The sequence below is a fragment of the Protopterus annectens genome, chromosome 6.part0, assembly GCF_019279795.1.
Source record: "Protopterus annectens isolate FY-2018-M chromosome 6.part0, PAN1.0, whole genome shotgun sequence".
Taxonomy (NCBI): domain Eukaryota; kingdom Metazoa; phylum Chordata; order Ceratodontiformes; family Protopteridae; genus Protopterus; species Protopterus annectens.
In genome coordinates this window covers 1,353,534,945-1,353,551,907 of record NC_056737.1, presented here as the reverse complement: position 1 = coordinate 1,353,551,907, position 16,963 = coordinate 1,353,534,945, and the positions used below count along the sequence as shown (strand labels likewise).

The following is a 16,963-nucleotide window of genomic DNA, read 5'->3' as shown; positions in this document are numbered from 1 at the left end:
ATGGGTAGTGGAGATTATTCAGGAGCTATTCGAGAGGATAGAAATTTCTTCTGAAAATATAGCTAGGGAGTGGGATAAAATTAAGGTGGAGTTTAAAAATAGGGTGGAAATGAAAGAAAGGTAGCTATGGTTAAGAAGTAATAAGAATTATTTAGAGGGGCCGACAAATGTTAAAAGTATAGCAAAATAGGGGAATCTCACAGAACAAGAATAGTATTAACTGCAGAATGCTAAGCAGAAAATAAGGGATTATTTTGATAATATACATGAGTTTAGAAAGATTGCTGTTAAGCAACTGTTTTTTGATAATAACACTAGTCCACAAAAACTTTTAGCACAATGACTCAGGCAACAGGAAGTAGAAAGGGCTGTCACCAAGCTTAGGGAGCCTATAACAAGGAAGTTAACAAGAGATCTTGTAGAGGTATTAGAAATATTTAGGAAATTCTATGAAAATCTGTATAAAGCAGAGAAATATGAAAATCAAGAAAAGATACAAATGGAAATGTTTATGGAAGAATTAAATATGCCAAGGTTAGAGGTACATGAAGCTCAATTACTAATGGTTAGGATAGGAAGCGATGAGATACAAATTGTGAAGTATAACCAATCTACAACGAAGTCCCCAGGAATAGATGTTATTCCTTTGGAAGTTTGGAAGCCAGGCAGGAAAAAAACTGATAAAGATCTGAAAAAAACTGTTAAAGATCTGAAAGGTTTTGTTTAACAGTATATTAAGAGGAAGAGAAGTACCAAATCTTGGAAGAAAGCAGTGGTAGCTGTAATACCTAAAGAGGGTAAAGATCCATCAGATCCAGCGTCATACAGGACCATTTCAATACTAAACCAGGATTATAAAGTGTCCATGTCTATAATGGCTAAAAGAATGGCAAAATTAATGCCAAAATTGATAGATATGGATCAATGTGATTTTGTGGAGGTAAGGCAAACACTGGACAACATTAGCAGAACACTGATGATCCAGAGGGGAAAGGAATGTAAGAAAATAGTACGTATACATAAACTCATGTATATTATCAAAATAATCCCTTATTTTCTGCTTAGCATTCTGCAGTTGATACTCTTCTTGTTCTGTGCGATTTCCCCCATTTTGCTATACTTTTAACATTTGTCAGCCCCTCTAAATAATTCTTGTTACTTCTTTGTCGGTGGGTCTTGATGCAGAGAAAGTATTTGACAGAGTAAGCTTGGACTTTATGACCAGAGCAATGGAAGCATTTGCATTTCCTGAAAAAATATAAGGTTGATTAGGAGGATATATGAGGGTAGGAGGCAAAAATTAAAGTGGGTGATGTCATCTTTGATAATTTCTGCTTGAGCAGAGGAGCCAGGCAACAGGGGTGTCCTCTTCATCCTTTGTGTTATTTGCATTATATTTAGAACCACTGGCAAAGAAAATAAGGTACAGAACCACTGGCAAAGAAAATAAGGTACTCAGAAATTTCAAGAATATAATTGGTATGGTAGTCAAGAAAAGCTGGCCCTGTTTTCAGACGATATAATTTTATATTTGACAAAACCAGAAAGAGACATTACAGTGTTGTGGAACATTTTGAAACAGGTTCACATTTTTGGGGTGTTAAATTATGTACCCAGATGTGAATTGATTCAGCAATATCCATATTTAAAGGAACATGATAGAATGAATTGTTTGGGAGTATGGATTAAAAATGATTCTGGTGTGGCAACTAAGGATATGTGGGAAGAGACTAAACAAAAGATAATACAAAAAAAATTTGAAAATAGAAGCTTTGTTATATGGATACTAAGATACAAGCAGTTCAAATGTTTTTAGCCCCATTAGTCTTATACACGTCAGGCATATTTTTATCAACCAGAGGAGAAGCTGTGGATAGCAATTAATAGACAGCTGAAGGACTTTATCTGGGAGGGGAAGACTGCAAGAGTCAAGTGAAATAAGCTGTTTCTTCCAGGAGAATAGGGCAGATTGGAAATTACTCGATTTACAGGGGTATTTCAGAGCTACATAGTTAAGGTTCCTATACATAGCACAAACCAAAGAATTTAATTCAAAGTGGAAAGGGATGATGATGAAACAGGGGGGAAGCTCAAGAAATAAGGAGAGACTGGGATTTTGGATGCAGGCCTTTAGGGAGAATAGCAATAATCATACAGAATATTATATGTATAAAGTAGCAAAAAGTATCCTAAGAACTAAGCCAACACAGGAATGGAGAAAGGAGATTCTGCCGATAGATATGTCTGTAATTAGGGATATCGACAATAGGCAAGAGGGGGCTGGAATTTATTGGAGAAAGCTGTCAAAGGAGCCACGGTATTGGGAGCAAATAACTAAAGAGGGAAAGATGATAGAATGAGAAGACACCAATAATTTGTTTGAACTGCATGTTATAGATTACCTTCCCTATCAAGGACTGATAACAGAGTATCGGCAAACAAAAAGAAGTAAGGGAGTCTTAAATGAAAGGACAGCACTGGTAGAGTTTTTAGCAGACTTTAGAACAGAAGCTGCCATTAAAAAGGGAATAATTAGTAGAGCATATAAAATATTGCATGATAACTGTATGAATCAATCCAAGAAGGTTTGAAAGGATTGGGGAGAGAGCTTGGATAAGCAAATCATAAAGAAACAATGGAAGGATATATGTATGTCTCCCAAATATACAACAAAATCTAAAAGATTTAGGATTTTTGCTTGGAAATGTTTACATAGATATTTTTATATCCCAAGTATACTCCAGAGATTTTTTCCTCACTTAGCAAATGTTGGAGGTGTGATGGGGAAGAAAGAGGTAATTGGGAACATATTTTCTGGGAGTGCGGTGAGTTGGTGGACTTTAAGGATTCCCTTAGGGATGTTAGTGATGCTGGGTGGGGAGATTGGTGTGATGAGGGAGATGATTTTTCTGAGGTAAGATACTGAATCAGAATTGCCTAGACATGGTAAGGCCTTGCTTTATCTAATTATGGTGGCAGCCAAAAAAGCAATTACTAGAAAATGGAAATCAAAATTTAAACCAACTATACTAGAAGTAGCAACTATAGTAACAGAGATAAAACAGATGGAATTGAGATCTTTAGAAAGGGGTAGGAACAAATTGCATAAGAAAAATTGGGAGTTTTGGGAACAGTACATGCAGGGGAGGAATGAGGTTTAAAAGAAGGCAGGACTTAAATGAGCTGTGTAATGTTTGATCTTAGGCCAGGTTAGTAATTGCAATGCCTGTAGTAAAAAAAAACAGAGAGAGAGTAAAGTAGACACAGCAGCAAACATTCAACAGAAATACTTTTCTGTGGGAGTTCAAACCAGGACATCTGGTACTTGTATTAATACCCACTACTGAAAATAAGTTCCTAGCAGCATGGTAAGGCCCTTTGGAAGTGTTATAGTGAATGAAGTGAATTATAAGGTGAGCCAACCACGAAAAAGGAAGCCATAGCAGTTGTACCAAATAAATTTTCTGAAACTGCAGTTAGTGGAGTGAAAATGCTTTGCAGATTAAGTTAGTTTGTACAACATGTTCTAATGTCAACATAGGGGAGACACTGTTTGGGTCTGGTACACAAATAATGAAATCTGACTTGCTGGTTAAAAAAAAAACAGTTTATTTCAGTAGAATCTTGTCAGAGAGAAAGTATATTTAATACTATACCTAATACCAGATTCCTTAAAACACTAAGTTATTAACAACTTTATGGAGGAATCCTAGTGTGAGCTTCGTAGTGCAATTGCACTGTTCCCCAACCTTGGTAAAACTATAAGGTTTGGCAACAACTTCAGGAAGCTAAACACCATATCTATATTTGATTCATATCCCATGCTCTGAGCCGACAAATTAATTGATTAATTGAACTAGGCTATGCTGCTGTCCACATTAAACTTAATCAAAGACTATTAGCAAATCCCAGTAGCCGCGACACAAAGGGGAAGAGGGTGTTCTCTAACTAGATGATTTTCTCCATTATAGAATGCTGCCTTTTGGACTCCATGGAGTACCAGCAACATTCCAATTACTGATGAACAAAATCCTCAAACCCCACACCAGATGTGCAGGAGCCTTCCTACTTGATGTTGTAATATTCTCAGAGAATGGGACAAAACATATTCAATGAACAAGCCATTTTACATTATCTATATCAAGCTGGAATTATGGCTAACTCGTCTAAGTGCAGGTTAGATATGGCAGAATCTCTCTAGTTGAGCTATATTGTAGGCCAAGGGATGGTGAAATCACAGGCTGAAAAAAGTTGTAGCAGTACAAAAGTGGCTCATGCAAACCATAGAAATTTGTTTCCAATTCTGCCACTACACAGCATACCCCCTGACTTACCTGTGACTAAAGGTGTAAAGTTCCATTCAATGTGAAACTGACAAAATAAATAGGGCAAGCCTTTAGACAACTAAAGAAAATGTGTACAGAGTCCATATTTATAGCCCCTGACTTTTTGCAACTGTTCTTTGTACATAGAAATGCCTCTGTGGTGGGCAAGGTCCAAGTATTATCACAAGTTGTATAGTTGTATATAGGAAGGAACACCCCATCTGCTGTTTTATCAGAAAGCTGAGTAATGCCAAGAATTACTAATTGATTATTGAAAGAGAGTATTTACCATTATCTGGACCTCACCAGCCTTAAATACTACCTGATGGGCAGGTAATTCTTTCATATTAGAGAGTATACCTCACTTCAACAGCTATATTGACAAATGGATGCTAAACTGAATTTATTATGGTGAAAAGTAACCTTACAGCCTTTCAGTTTTTAAAATTATGCATCAGTCTTGCCACAGCCACCTGAATACAAATGGGCTGTCTCAGGCTTGTAGCCCATTTTTAGACTAGAAACAATGATTCTGTACTAGGAATGGGTCATGTAGCATGATGGTGCCTGGTCTGTTTAAATGTATAAAGTCATAGCTACTCAAGCAAGTAAAGGTTAACCAGGGTTAGCTGCAGTCATGTCTAATTAAGGCCCAATGTCCTGCTAGTATGCAGATTTGTGACCTTTGTGTCAGAAGGGAGTCCCATGGGAACTCTAGAAGGGGTAGCATGTACCAGGAGAAAGGCAATCTAGGTAGCATTCCCTGAAGCAAAAGTTGTTCACACCCTTTAAAAGAGAGGCCACTTAGAGGTATAACCCCCTGCAAGGAAGTGCAAGGAGAAAGTATTGCATGTTATCCCTGCCTGTGAGGAACCTCAAGGGGAAGGGACTTCTGGATGTCCGTGCCTGTGAGGTGCTCTAAAGAGAACCTTACTGGAGTATAGCTCTGTCTTGTGTGGTCTCATAAGTGCAGTTCATTTGTTTTCGCCAGCTATATTGCCAGAGCCCTTTGCAAAGCGAATACTGCGGCTGATTGTAAGGTAGCACTGCATGTCTCGTAAACTGTGTAAATCCTGTAGATTATGAACTTTTATCAGAAAAAAGTTAGTTTTAGATAAATGGGCACTGCATACTGAAAATCACTAGTGAAATGGATTTTCTATTTTTTGTTGAACTTTCTTTTAAATAAATATGAACTTCAGATTGATTCAGTTGTTATAAGCAAAACTGTTTGCTACAACACACACATGTGAGCCCGTGCACACATTAACATTAGAAGTGCTTCTCCCTCTGTATTTCCAGCCTGCTTACCTTCTTGAAGTCAAAAGCTTCTGTTCAGACATTAGTTTGTCATTATGAAAGTAACTGTCACATCACATTCATATCTTTGTGAGTTCAGGTAAAGGAAAGAAAACAAAAACAAATAATCTCACCTGAACAAATATGCTGTTTTCATTTTTTTCATATTAAATATTCTGAAAGTACATGAAATTTGTTGTATTAGTGTATTTCTAAACCATTGTAGATTTCCTGTGTGATAACACCTATGTGAAGAGTCAAGCATCAAAACTGAAGCAAAACAAAAATGTTACTGTAAGATATTCTGTGTCAGAAATGTCAAATTTCAGACACACACACACACACACACACACACACACACACACACACACACACACACACACACACACAAATACAGAGAAAGCCAGGCACTGCCAGAATCAGAGAAGTGAAAGGGCAGTCTTAGCTCCTATTCCTGGCTGGAACCCGAGACCTCCAGCATACTGTGCTAGTGTCTCTGCCACTGGACCACTAGATAGACAGATGTTGAGTTCCCCCTTGGTTTTATTCTTTCAACTAGTAAACCTCTAGCATCATGACCAAGGCCAAATTATAAGTGCACACATACACAAAAACAGAGAAAGCACTGCTAGAATCATAGAACAGCTAATACTGTCCAAAAGCTCCTGTTGGTCCAGTGTCAGTGCAACTAGCACAGTGTGGTGAGTGTCATGGGTTTGAGTCCCAGTGAGAGCTAATACTGCCCTTTCACTTTCATGCTTGTGAAAAAAATGGGAATTTTAGATAAACTTGTCCAGAAAGTATCACTAGCAGTACACCATGTAAAATAGCTTAGAGAACAATGTAAAAATGACTTTGAGTAATAGACGTGAATACAGATTAATATACTGGCACAGTTGTATACATTTCTAAACTAGGGTGAAATATGTTTTGAAGAACTATGAACATAATCTGTTAGGATTAGCACCACAATTCATTTTTTGAATGAGGTTTTAGAGAAAGGGTTCCTATTACGTGATCGAAAGTATAAAACTTCGAAGTTTTATAATTTTGAACACACCAAAAAAAAAAAAAAATAGACAGAAAGTAACTGTCATAAGCAGGGGGGCTTCCCTGCACCCCCCACACCCCATGCTCTTTAAATATACCAACTCTGAGATCGCACTACAGTGCGAAAAGGGAATATTTCCCTTTGCAATCTCGGAATTGGTATAAAAATCTGGGGGTGTGGGGGGTTGCAGGGGGCTTGCCCCCCCCCTTCTTACAACAGTTATTAAGCTGGTTTTGTTGTTTTTTTTGTTTTGTTTTTTTTATTCGAATTGCTGAAACTTCAAACACTTGTGTTCAATGTTTTCAAGTTCAAAGTTTCAGCAATTCGATAATGCAATAGGAACCATTAGAGAAAAAGAGACTGTTTTAGACTGTCAGAGTTTTCTATTATGCTCCCCTTAACAGCTTAAGATAGTGGAGCTAACTAATGATTTTCTGTAAAAGCTCACAAATGAAGTAAATCATTTAAATATGTGTACATTTCTATAAGAGCTGAGGAGTGTAGTATATCTATAAATGAGAAAGGGAGCTTCCATTAAGACTAACATAGATATTGTCCCCCTGTGAAGTATTGAATGCTTGGTTTGGGGGTTTCATTCTGCATGGGTTTTCTTTCTGATATTTATATGTATGTATTTTAGAGCCTCAGAATCTCAGAACTTCCATGTCTGATAAGATCTGTGTAAACAGTCATAGGGTTTACCTCTGACAGCTACCATCAAACCTGCAGCATACAAGGAGTTAATTAAAAACATTTTTTTCAGTACATCACACAACCTCTGTTTAATTTTAGATGCTCCAGCTGCTGAAACGCCAACATCTGTTGAGAAGAAATCCAAGAAACCGAAGAGCACACCATCCCCCATGCCAGCAACAGAGAGTAAGTGCTGCTGATTTATGTACTTTGTCCTAGGGGAGCTGTTGTTCTTTTCTCACTATTAGAGGTAACATCTCCAAGGAGATATGAGGACTGTAAATTACTGTATGTCTGCAATGCTGTTTCAGTTCTTAAAAGACCTTGCAAATAAGGGCAACATGTCTGAGGTTACTGAAGGCTACTGTAGGGGAACCCACCCCACAAATCATTTCCTCCATAATGATTTAACTGTCATGTCAGAGTCTTTATTACACAAGTTTCATCAGATAAAGCAACAGTATGTGAAACTTTCCATAAGCTGCATAACCAGCAGGAAGAGTAAAATAGATGAAAGGTTAAATGTGAGCATGTTTTTAGGGAGATCTGTTTTATTGGGCTGAATGCATTCGCAAGGACTTCTGTGCAATTATAATTAGTCATTTAAGAGACAGAATGTTGGAACACGTTATTTCCTCAGGTGTAGTTTGCATATCTCAGATTTTCACAAATTCACCAAGTCAAGCAGTGTGTGTCACCAAATTCAATACTTTCTGATTTAAAACACACATTTTGTTAAAAATGAGAGAAAAATAATCCCTGGCACCTCAACTCACATAGCCTTGTAGGAGAACAAACTGTTTTAATTCAGCAAGGCTTTTGACTCTGTTAATGTACATAGTACATCTGCCATGATGCCTTGATCAAGGAGTTGTATAAATGCTTTTGCACAATTTATTTATTTATTTTATTTTACATTTGTTCACCGGGAAAGTCTGACTGGATGCAGGTCCATTTTTTAGTGAAGGCCTGGGGAGAAAAGCTCCAAATGTACAAAAACAAGTGTAAATACAGTGAAATTATTACAGTGAGTATCACAAAACTGAGATTTGTTTAAAGATATGTACTCACAGGTACATGTTTTTATCACATACACACAGCAAAGGTTGGAAGCAAGTAGCTGAGAAAGAAATAGTTGAAGATTTCATCTTATAAAGAAAAACACATATATTTAAGATGGTTATCATACATGGTGTAGTGTTAACTTTAAATCTTTCCAGTATGTGGGTGATACACAGAATTTAAAACGGTTAGAGAGTCAGAGTTTTAGTCCTGTAATGAGGTTCTCATTTATGAATTACGTTTGAGTGGGGGTTAGTCAGGGTCAGTACAGGGACAAAGCCACTGCATTTTTAGGTACTTCCTAAGGGATTTTTTGAATTGGGATAAGGAGGGGTCAGTGGTGAGTTCAGCAGGAAGTAGTTTTCAGTTTTTACCGGCAGAGTTGGAGAATAGTGATTCACCAGTTGAACTGTTGGTTTTAACAGTTTGCACTAGCAATTTTTTTGGAAGAACAAAGGGATTTTAGGTTACTGTAGGGGGTAGTAATATTTTTCAGTATGGGTGTACTGTCTGGTTGGTAGAGGATTTTGTGAACAAGTATTAGTTGGCTATATTGCAGTTCATAGGTTAGTTCAAGCCAGTCTAACGATTGAAGGTTAAGGCAGTGATGGGTTCTATAAGCTGATCCTGTGGCAAATTTGGCAATGTTATTGTAGCACCTAGTTAACTTATTTAGGTTTGATTTGCTTAGGTTTACGAAGATGGGTGAGGCATAAAGAAGGGTCGATAGCAGATGTGTACGGGCAGTAACAGTTCTAGCAGATGGGGTTAGGAATGGTTTAATCCTGTATAAAGAACCTCATTTTTTATTAACTGTTTCAATAGTTTTGTCTATGTGAGCATCAAACTTGAGGTTGTTGTCGATGATCACTCCCAGTAGTTTAGTACTAGGTTCTGGGGAAATTATGGTGCCATTGTTAGATGTTGTGGTGAGAGGTGGTGAGGGGACCTTGCGAGTGGGGGAGAAGAGTAATAGTTTAGTTTTATTTGGGTTTAATAGTAGTTGGCGACCAGTGAGCCAGTTCTCTACTTTGTTGAAAGTAATTTTGGACAAGGATTGTAAATCTGTGGGGGAGATGGTAGAGCAGATTAGGGTTGGGACATCTGCATACTGAATGCAAGTTGCATCAGGGATGACTTTGTACAAGTCATTAATGAATATGGTTAATAGGAGGGGACCTAATATAGATCCCTGTGGGATTCCAAGGGTGACTGGTAAAAGGGAAGATAGGTTATTCTTCCATAGTACAACTTGTTGTCTGTCACTTAGGTAAGAAAGAAACCAGATAATTGCTAGGTTATCTATGAAGAGTGATTTTATTGTTTTTAAGAGTAGCTGGTGATTTACCATATGAAATGCCTTGGATAGGTCGAGGAAGAGGACTGAGGAGAGCTTGTTGTCATTACGGTTTTGATTTATTGTATGGGAGAAGGAGAGAAGGGCTGAGGTTGTACTATGACAAGGTCTATATCTGTGCTGGGAGGGGGCTAGGAGAGTGTTTTGATTCAGATAGGCAAGAAATTGCTTGTGGATACATTTTTCCATTATTTTAGCCAAGGGAGACAGAATGGCTATAGGCCTATAATTTGAAAGTTCAGTGGAATCTCCCCCTTTATGAAGAGGACCAATGTGGGAGATTTTCCAGATGTAGGGGATATAGGCTTCGTGGATAGTTCTATTGATTAAAATTGATATGGGGTATGCTATTTCATTGGCAGCTTTTTGGAGATATTCTGCAGGTAGTAGGTCTGCTGAAAGGGTGGTGGGTTTCAGTTTTTTAAGTAGAGACATAATAAAAGATGTTGGTACTGAATCAAGATTAAAGGGGATCTTATTATCAGGTGTGGGGTTGGTGGTACTTGGGGTATAGGGAGATAGCTTACTGGCTAAGGATTGCACAGTTTCTGTAAAGAAAGTATTAAAGGTGTTAGCAACAATTTTTAGGAGGTTGTTGGAGGGTAGTTAAAGGGGTAGTTGATTGGCCTGGGTGGAAAAGTTTGTTTATGCCTGACCAAAATTTTTGTGGTTGATTTTGGTGCTTTTCTTGCAGATTACAGTAGTAATTCTTTTTGTCTAGCATAATAGACTTCTTTGCATCATTTCTCAGCTGTTTATATATAAGGTGGTCTTTTGGGGACTTAATGGTTCTCCAGGAGGTCCACGCTTTGTTTCTACTAATAATTTTTTGTCTTGTATCATTGGACATCCATGGTGCTACTTTGTTATTGGTTCTGTTATCCAGGATAGCAAAAAATGTAGAGTTAAAGTATGAGACCGCTTCATCTAGTGGAAATAGCCATAGGTGGGACCAGTCACATGTGTTAAGTTAATTCTGACATTTAGCCTGACTAGAATTCTTAAAACTTCTAATGGTTTTAAAGGAAGATTGTTGAGGGATGTAATTTCTTTTCCTGATTATATGGGTCAGGAAGTGATCACTAAAGTCCTCAGGTAGGGTGCCTGTTTTATATATCTGGGGTAGGTTGTTTAATAATACCCAGGCTAGTTTACTTTCCTTTTTGTTAGGCTTATTTATTCTGATTGGGGAAGATATCATCTGGGAGAAGCCATGCAAATTTATATGGGTGGACGGGAAGTCTGAAGAGCAAGTATTCCAGTCGATATTAACATCCCCAAGAATAATAGTTTCCTGGGGGCAGTTAGTGGAGAGCCATTGGAGGATACCCTCCAAGGTATTTGTGTTGTCACCTGGGGGAATACAGATACATGCAATGTTTATAGATTCCTGTTTGTTGAGTTGGACCTTTGTGATGAGTATTTCTGCATTGTTAGTAAACAAGGCATTTGGGGTACTAGTTTTGGATACTTCCAGAGTGAATTTATACAAGATGGCTACCCCCCACTCCTTTCTTAGAGATGTGATCAAGTCTTAATATATTGTACCCTGGGGGTATAATCTCATTATCAATGGTAGTAGGCTCGAGCCAGGTCTCGGTAAGGCATAGTATATCAGGGGAGTGGACATCTAGGAGGGCATGTAAGTAGTGAATTTTCTTGTTTATACTTCTGATGTTTAGGTGATACACTAGGATTGAGTTGGGGGCATTATTTGAGTTTCGTAGGCTAGTATGGGTGCTATTTGTGGGGCTGATAGTCACAGGTGGGTTTGGGCCTGGGTTAGGGTGGATGTCACCATCCACTATGAGGTTAGGTAGTAATCTAATAGCAAGTTTCTGGAGTTTTAATAAGTTTGTTGTAGTATTTAGTTCTATGATTAATATATGAAGCACGAATGGGATGTTGAGTTTTTGCATTAGAAGAGTTTTATGAGAGGTGGGGTAGTGGTTGGTTAGAATTATGTGGCTGATTAGTAGTACTGGTTTTGGTTCTAGGGTAGTGGGTGCCAGGGAGGTGTTGGTATTCATAGGCTGTGAGAAGATAGAGAATTATAAGTGGGGGTATTAGGCAGTAAATAGGATTAACCTTTGAAGATTTATTAAAAGTATGTGGAGGCATTGTAGGGGTATTTGAGTAATGCTTGTTTAAAATAGAGTTGGGGTGTTTATAATTAGCATAGAGTGAGAGTCTGGATAGAGTTGGAGTAATAGGGCTGGGTCCTGTGAATGATTGGTTAATGCTGATTGATTCTGATGAGTGGGAGTGGTGTCAGATGAGGGGGAGTGGCAAGGTGATAATAAGTGTAGGACACCTGGGAGCGGGTGGGAATTGTGGGCAGGGTAGGGGAGCGGAGTGAGCCCACAGGACGAACGGAGCGGATAGAGCCAAAAGAAGGAGATGATCAAGGAGAACAATCATTGGAGTGCTGAAGACTGAAGGTAAGTGTGTTTAGACATATAAGAAGGTAAGAGGCTTAAAAAAAGATAGAAGTGGGATTATAGCAGAGTGATAAGGAAATATTTGGATGGTTATACTGGGACCACAGTATAAGAGAGAACAATAACAAAGATGACTAAGAACTGTGTTAGGGGGATTCAATGAAGAAGAGGTAAAGGGATTTAGAGACCCTAACGTTAATAGTATGGAGCCACCTAGTGGGCAGGTGGGGCACTTGGATGCACTAATAGTATGGAGCCACCTAGAGGGCAATGGGCTACTTGCATGTGAGCACACTACTGGGGATTCCTATGACGCAACGCAGAAAATCTAAGTCAAAAGATGGTGCCTTTCTGCATCAGGCTTTTTGATACCTCTGTAATTAAGCAGGAGTTTGAGAGAAGGTGTGCAGGTTCAAGGTGGGGGAAGGGATAGACACAAAGTAATGCAAGGCTGGGAGTCAGAAAAACTGGACTAAGCCAGCTGCTAAAAAGAAAACAGGAAAACCAAGCTAAGTTAATTCCTGGTCAGTGTGGTGCAGTATTTACCTAATAACTACAAATGTTATACTACTAACGTAGTACAGAGTGGTGAAAAGGACCACCACTTCTGCAAGGAAAAGCAAAAGAAGTATGGGCTGCAGGTACATAGGTAAACTTTTTCCAAGAGAAAGTAGTTTTAAGTAATTGACCTAGGAGTACTATAGGAAGAGAGAAATGGTGGGGGGGACCAGTAGTGTGCACGCGTACAGTGAAAGGGGAAACGGTCTTCAGTTTGGAGGCCAGAATAAATACAACTCTAACATACACTAGTGTAGCTGAAAGCACTTTAGTGTTCCACCGATGCAGGGTCTCACAGTGCAGGACAATGAGATAGCCTTGAGTTGACTGGAGGTTGGCCAAGACACAGGATGTAACTTTTGCTGAGTGGACTGCAAGTAAAAAGGAAAAGGAGGTAAATATTAGGTCTAAAGTTTTAAAACACTCTGATTACCAAGTAATTCAGATAGAGAATGGAGGGGAGGAGCAGCATACCTTGTAAGAAACAGCACAATTCTATGAGCAACACAAAATGCGAGGATATCAGAGAAAAAAAAACAAAAAGGTAACTGCAGGTGATACCAACCTATTATAACATACACTAACTATTATGTATTGTTATAAAGGTTATGAAGACAAAAAATAGTAACTACTAAGATGCTACACACTATTTAGCATTCTCCACTAAAAGTCAGGAACAACAGTGGTATACTACAGAAACACAAGTAACTTCTAAGATGCTACGCACAATTTAACACTCTGCACTAAAAGTCAGTAGTCAGTGGTGTGCTACAGAAACAAGTAACTAATAAGATGCTACATTCTCCAGCTAACAGTCAGAAATAACAGTGATGTTATGCAGATACACAGAGTCAATTGTATCCCTCGGAGGTTACCATAACTTCTACTCTAATTGCCAAACAGGTTACTGATCTATAAGTACACATAGCAGGTGACAGTATTCACATTATTGAATAAAGCAGCATTTTACCTGTTATTTAAAGTCACAACATACTATAAATACAATTCTATACTTGCACTACTAAAATACTCATATGCAGGGCAAATAGAGTAAAGGAAAAAATAACAAAAACGCTCTTGAAATGGAACTCCAGAAAACAAGTGACCAGGTAGAGTTGTTACCAACCAGAAATATGCATGACATAAAATACATACCATGTGTGAAACTTCTCAAAAATAGCAGTAAGAGTCACAAACAAAAACTATACCAGGTAGTACTTACATGCAAGTACGCTATAAATGTTCTTCTGCAATGGCGATCTGTCTCTGGTTTGGTCCTGTATTCATCTGCTGTGGGAATGTTATGGTCTTTCTTGGGGGGGCCTTTAAACAGCAAGGACCCACCCCAACTATCATCCCCAAAAGATTGTACTGGGCTTAATGTACAAATCTCACTATATATATTTAATTTAAGAAATCACAATCTTTAACAATTGATCGAGGGATATGACATGTTGGATCCCAGAGGTGTTGACTTGACAGCTCTTTTTTTTGTTTTTTAAACTGTAGTAAATTGCATGCTACAATTTATGACACAAAGAACTATAGCACTTAGTTTTGAACACAAATGCAGTACTGATATGCAGAGAAGAGCAGTCACAATTGAATGATCACGCCCCCAAATGCCCCATTTCCCCACCCTAGCTGCAATACTGCTGGAGCCATGCCACCATGTGTCACAGGCCACATAGTTACTTTTCTGAGTATATGTTTGCTATTCAGTATTATGCTTATTGCGTAAAAAAAAGAACACCCCTACAACCCCTAGTGACACATCACTGTGGGGGACCCTCACATACTCTCTGACATAAAAGGTTCTTTTTTCAGGCAATCATTGGATGAAAAGGTTGTTTAAAAAACTCTAAAATACATCTTGGAGTGTCTAAAAAAACTCATGGCTCCGGAGTACCTTGTGGCCCCCAGACCCCTGGCTGCACTTCTTTCCTTTACAGTTGTCAGAGTGCAGTCATGCCTAGTTGGATCATGTTGAATGAATGTTTGAACTTCATTTTTTCCCACAGTTATTCATTTATTCTGAAGAGTAAGACAAACTGAGAAAAAGGAAAGAAAAATATAATCTGGACAGTGGGAGGTGGGATGAGGGGACGCCATGGGCACCAACTTACCTAAAGCCAGCCCTGGTTATAATGCATTGCCATGTGGGTTTCTGCTTTACATCTATTACTTTTGCAATACAGCCTTTGTTATTCATATTCACCTTATCTGACTCTCATTTTATTATACACACCACCATTTCGGCAGCTAATGCTTTTAACTCTGCTCTAGTAATTTAATTTGCTCTTCTAATATAACTTTTGATAAAATCAATTTTGGTTCTTTAAACAGTCTGACCCTTGTTTAGTTATGTCTTTTATGACAAATTATGCTTTGCCTTAGAGAATAGTGCAGCTCAACAAACTCTGTGTTTGGATCAGTTCTTCAATATAGTACTGTATACCTCTACATTATCTGAAGGACCTTCTCCCCTTTCAAAGAATACATGTCTAGTAATGACATTTTTTTGTGCTGGTAACAATTACTATTTGTTTTTCTTAGCATTGATATCTTGTCTTTCTCTTCAAGGAAAGTAAAATACTTAAATATCTTGCAGTAATTCCTGTAAAGTTTCATTCTCGTCAGGTAATCACATCACTGGATCCACAGTTTCCATTTTTTGCTAGGGCCGTTTTTTATAGAATGGGATTTTGCAAAAGCATTATGGTTCTGCGCAAACAGTGGTGCTACACTGATACGCAAATAAGGTCAGCAAAGGCATTTGTGATGAATACAGAAAAGTGAAGCATTTTTTTTAGAAACACTCCCACTTTTATATAAAGTTATATAAAGTTCGGCATGATGAACTTGCGAATTACTTTGCAAAATCATATGTTGCTTTTTTTTTTTTTTTGCATATCATGGACAAGTGTAGCTGAACACAGTCATGCTCAAATAATTTTAGGAAAGCTGCGGACTGTGCAGCAGCCAAGAATCATCTTTTGGAGAAAAGAAAGGGGGTTATAATTTTTTTATATGGGACATCCTTTTTGTGGACACTCGGATGGTTTCATTAAAGAGTAGAAGGTGTGACAGTAAAGATCGAAAAAGGGAAATTAAAGAGGGGCACTCATAAGGGAAATATCAAGAGGGTTTGTGCTGCAAGGAAGTAGGAGAGGATGGGCATTATGTTCTTGTCAGAGGATAGAACCCCTGTATTTTTTCAATTTTTTTTTTTTTTTTATAAGAGGTTAGTGTGGGTGGGAAAGAGTTTGAAGGAAAAAGGGTAAGGGAAGAAGAGCTGAGGAAGTGCTGGTTGGAATCCCAGTCCACAGAAACTCAAACACATCCACTGACAGATGGGGTTACAGTGGAGGACCCACATGTTGAGGAGTAGGGCCCTGTGTTGGTTCAGTGGTTAACCACCAACTGTGAGAGTGTGTCCTCTACATGCTGAAGAGAGGCTTCAACTGGCTGAATTCTCCTGACCTCTACCACTACCAGTATGGCCTCAATCAATTTCCAAAGCCCCCCTTTTTGTTGGGCTTTCCAGGCTGCAACATGCCATTGACCCTGTGTTGATGTCCAAGGACAGGCAGTGGGTGATCTGTCCCTAGCCTGGGAGGTACTTGCCTGGCCTGCTCCTGAGGGATTTGAACCTGTAAAAAAAAGAAAATAAAATGGAGAGAAAAACAAAACAGGATAAAGGCATGCATAAGCAAAATAAGAAAAAAAGGAGAAAAATTGATGGGAGAGACAAAACAGAAAAAAACACAATAAATCTACACAGTGCTGTTTACATGTAATTTTATACAATACTGAAATACTGCAGTAAAATATTTATTGAAGTGAAACTTGTGTACAGGAAGTGCTTATGCATACAATGGGGGTAGTGACTTGGGATGTGCTTGTGAAGAATGGTAAACGTAGTGCTTATTCATACTTGTGATGACTTGAAATATCAAGGGCTTGTGACTGTCTGAAGGGGTTTGTTTTTCTCTCAAATTATGTTTGCATTTTATTAGTCTGGGGATGTTAGTGTTGTAGTATCACTCACAATAGTGATAAAATTGTGAATACCTGCAGGATCTGAGCTTTATATGTACATTTACAACCACTAACAATTCAGGCTGAAAGATTCCTGGATTTTGTCAATGCAAACACCCTGGAACAGCTAGTCTGC

At 38.4% G+C, this 16,963-nt stretch overlaps 1 protein-coding gene across 2 annotated transcripts in view; it reads left to right on the top strand.

Annotated features, from left to right (window-relative positions):
• The window catches only part of MYLK (myosin light chain kinase), a 2,381,262-nt gene that overhangs the window by 1,760,913 nt on the left and 603,386 nt on the right, over nucleotides 1–16,963 (top strand). For both annotated transcript variants that reach the window (XM_044074915.1, XM_044074916.1), the window contains exon 18: nucleotides 7,468–7,554. In XM_044074915.1, the coding sequence (XP_043930850.1) occupies nucleotides 7,468–7,554 (87 nt within the window). The remainder of the gene's footprint in view (nucleotides 1–7,467; nucleotides 7,555–16,963) is intronic.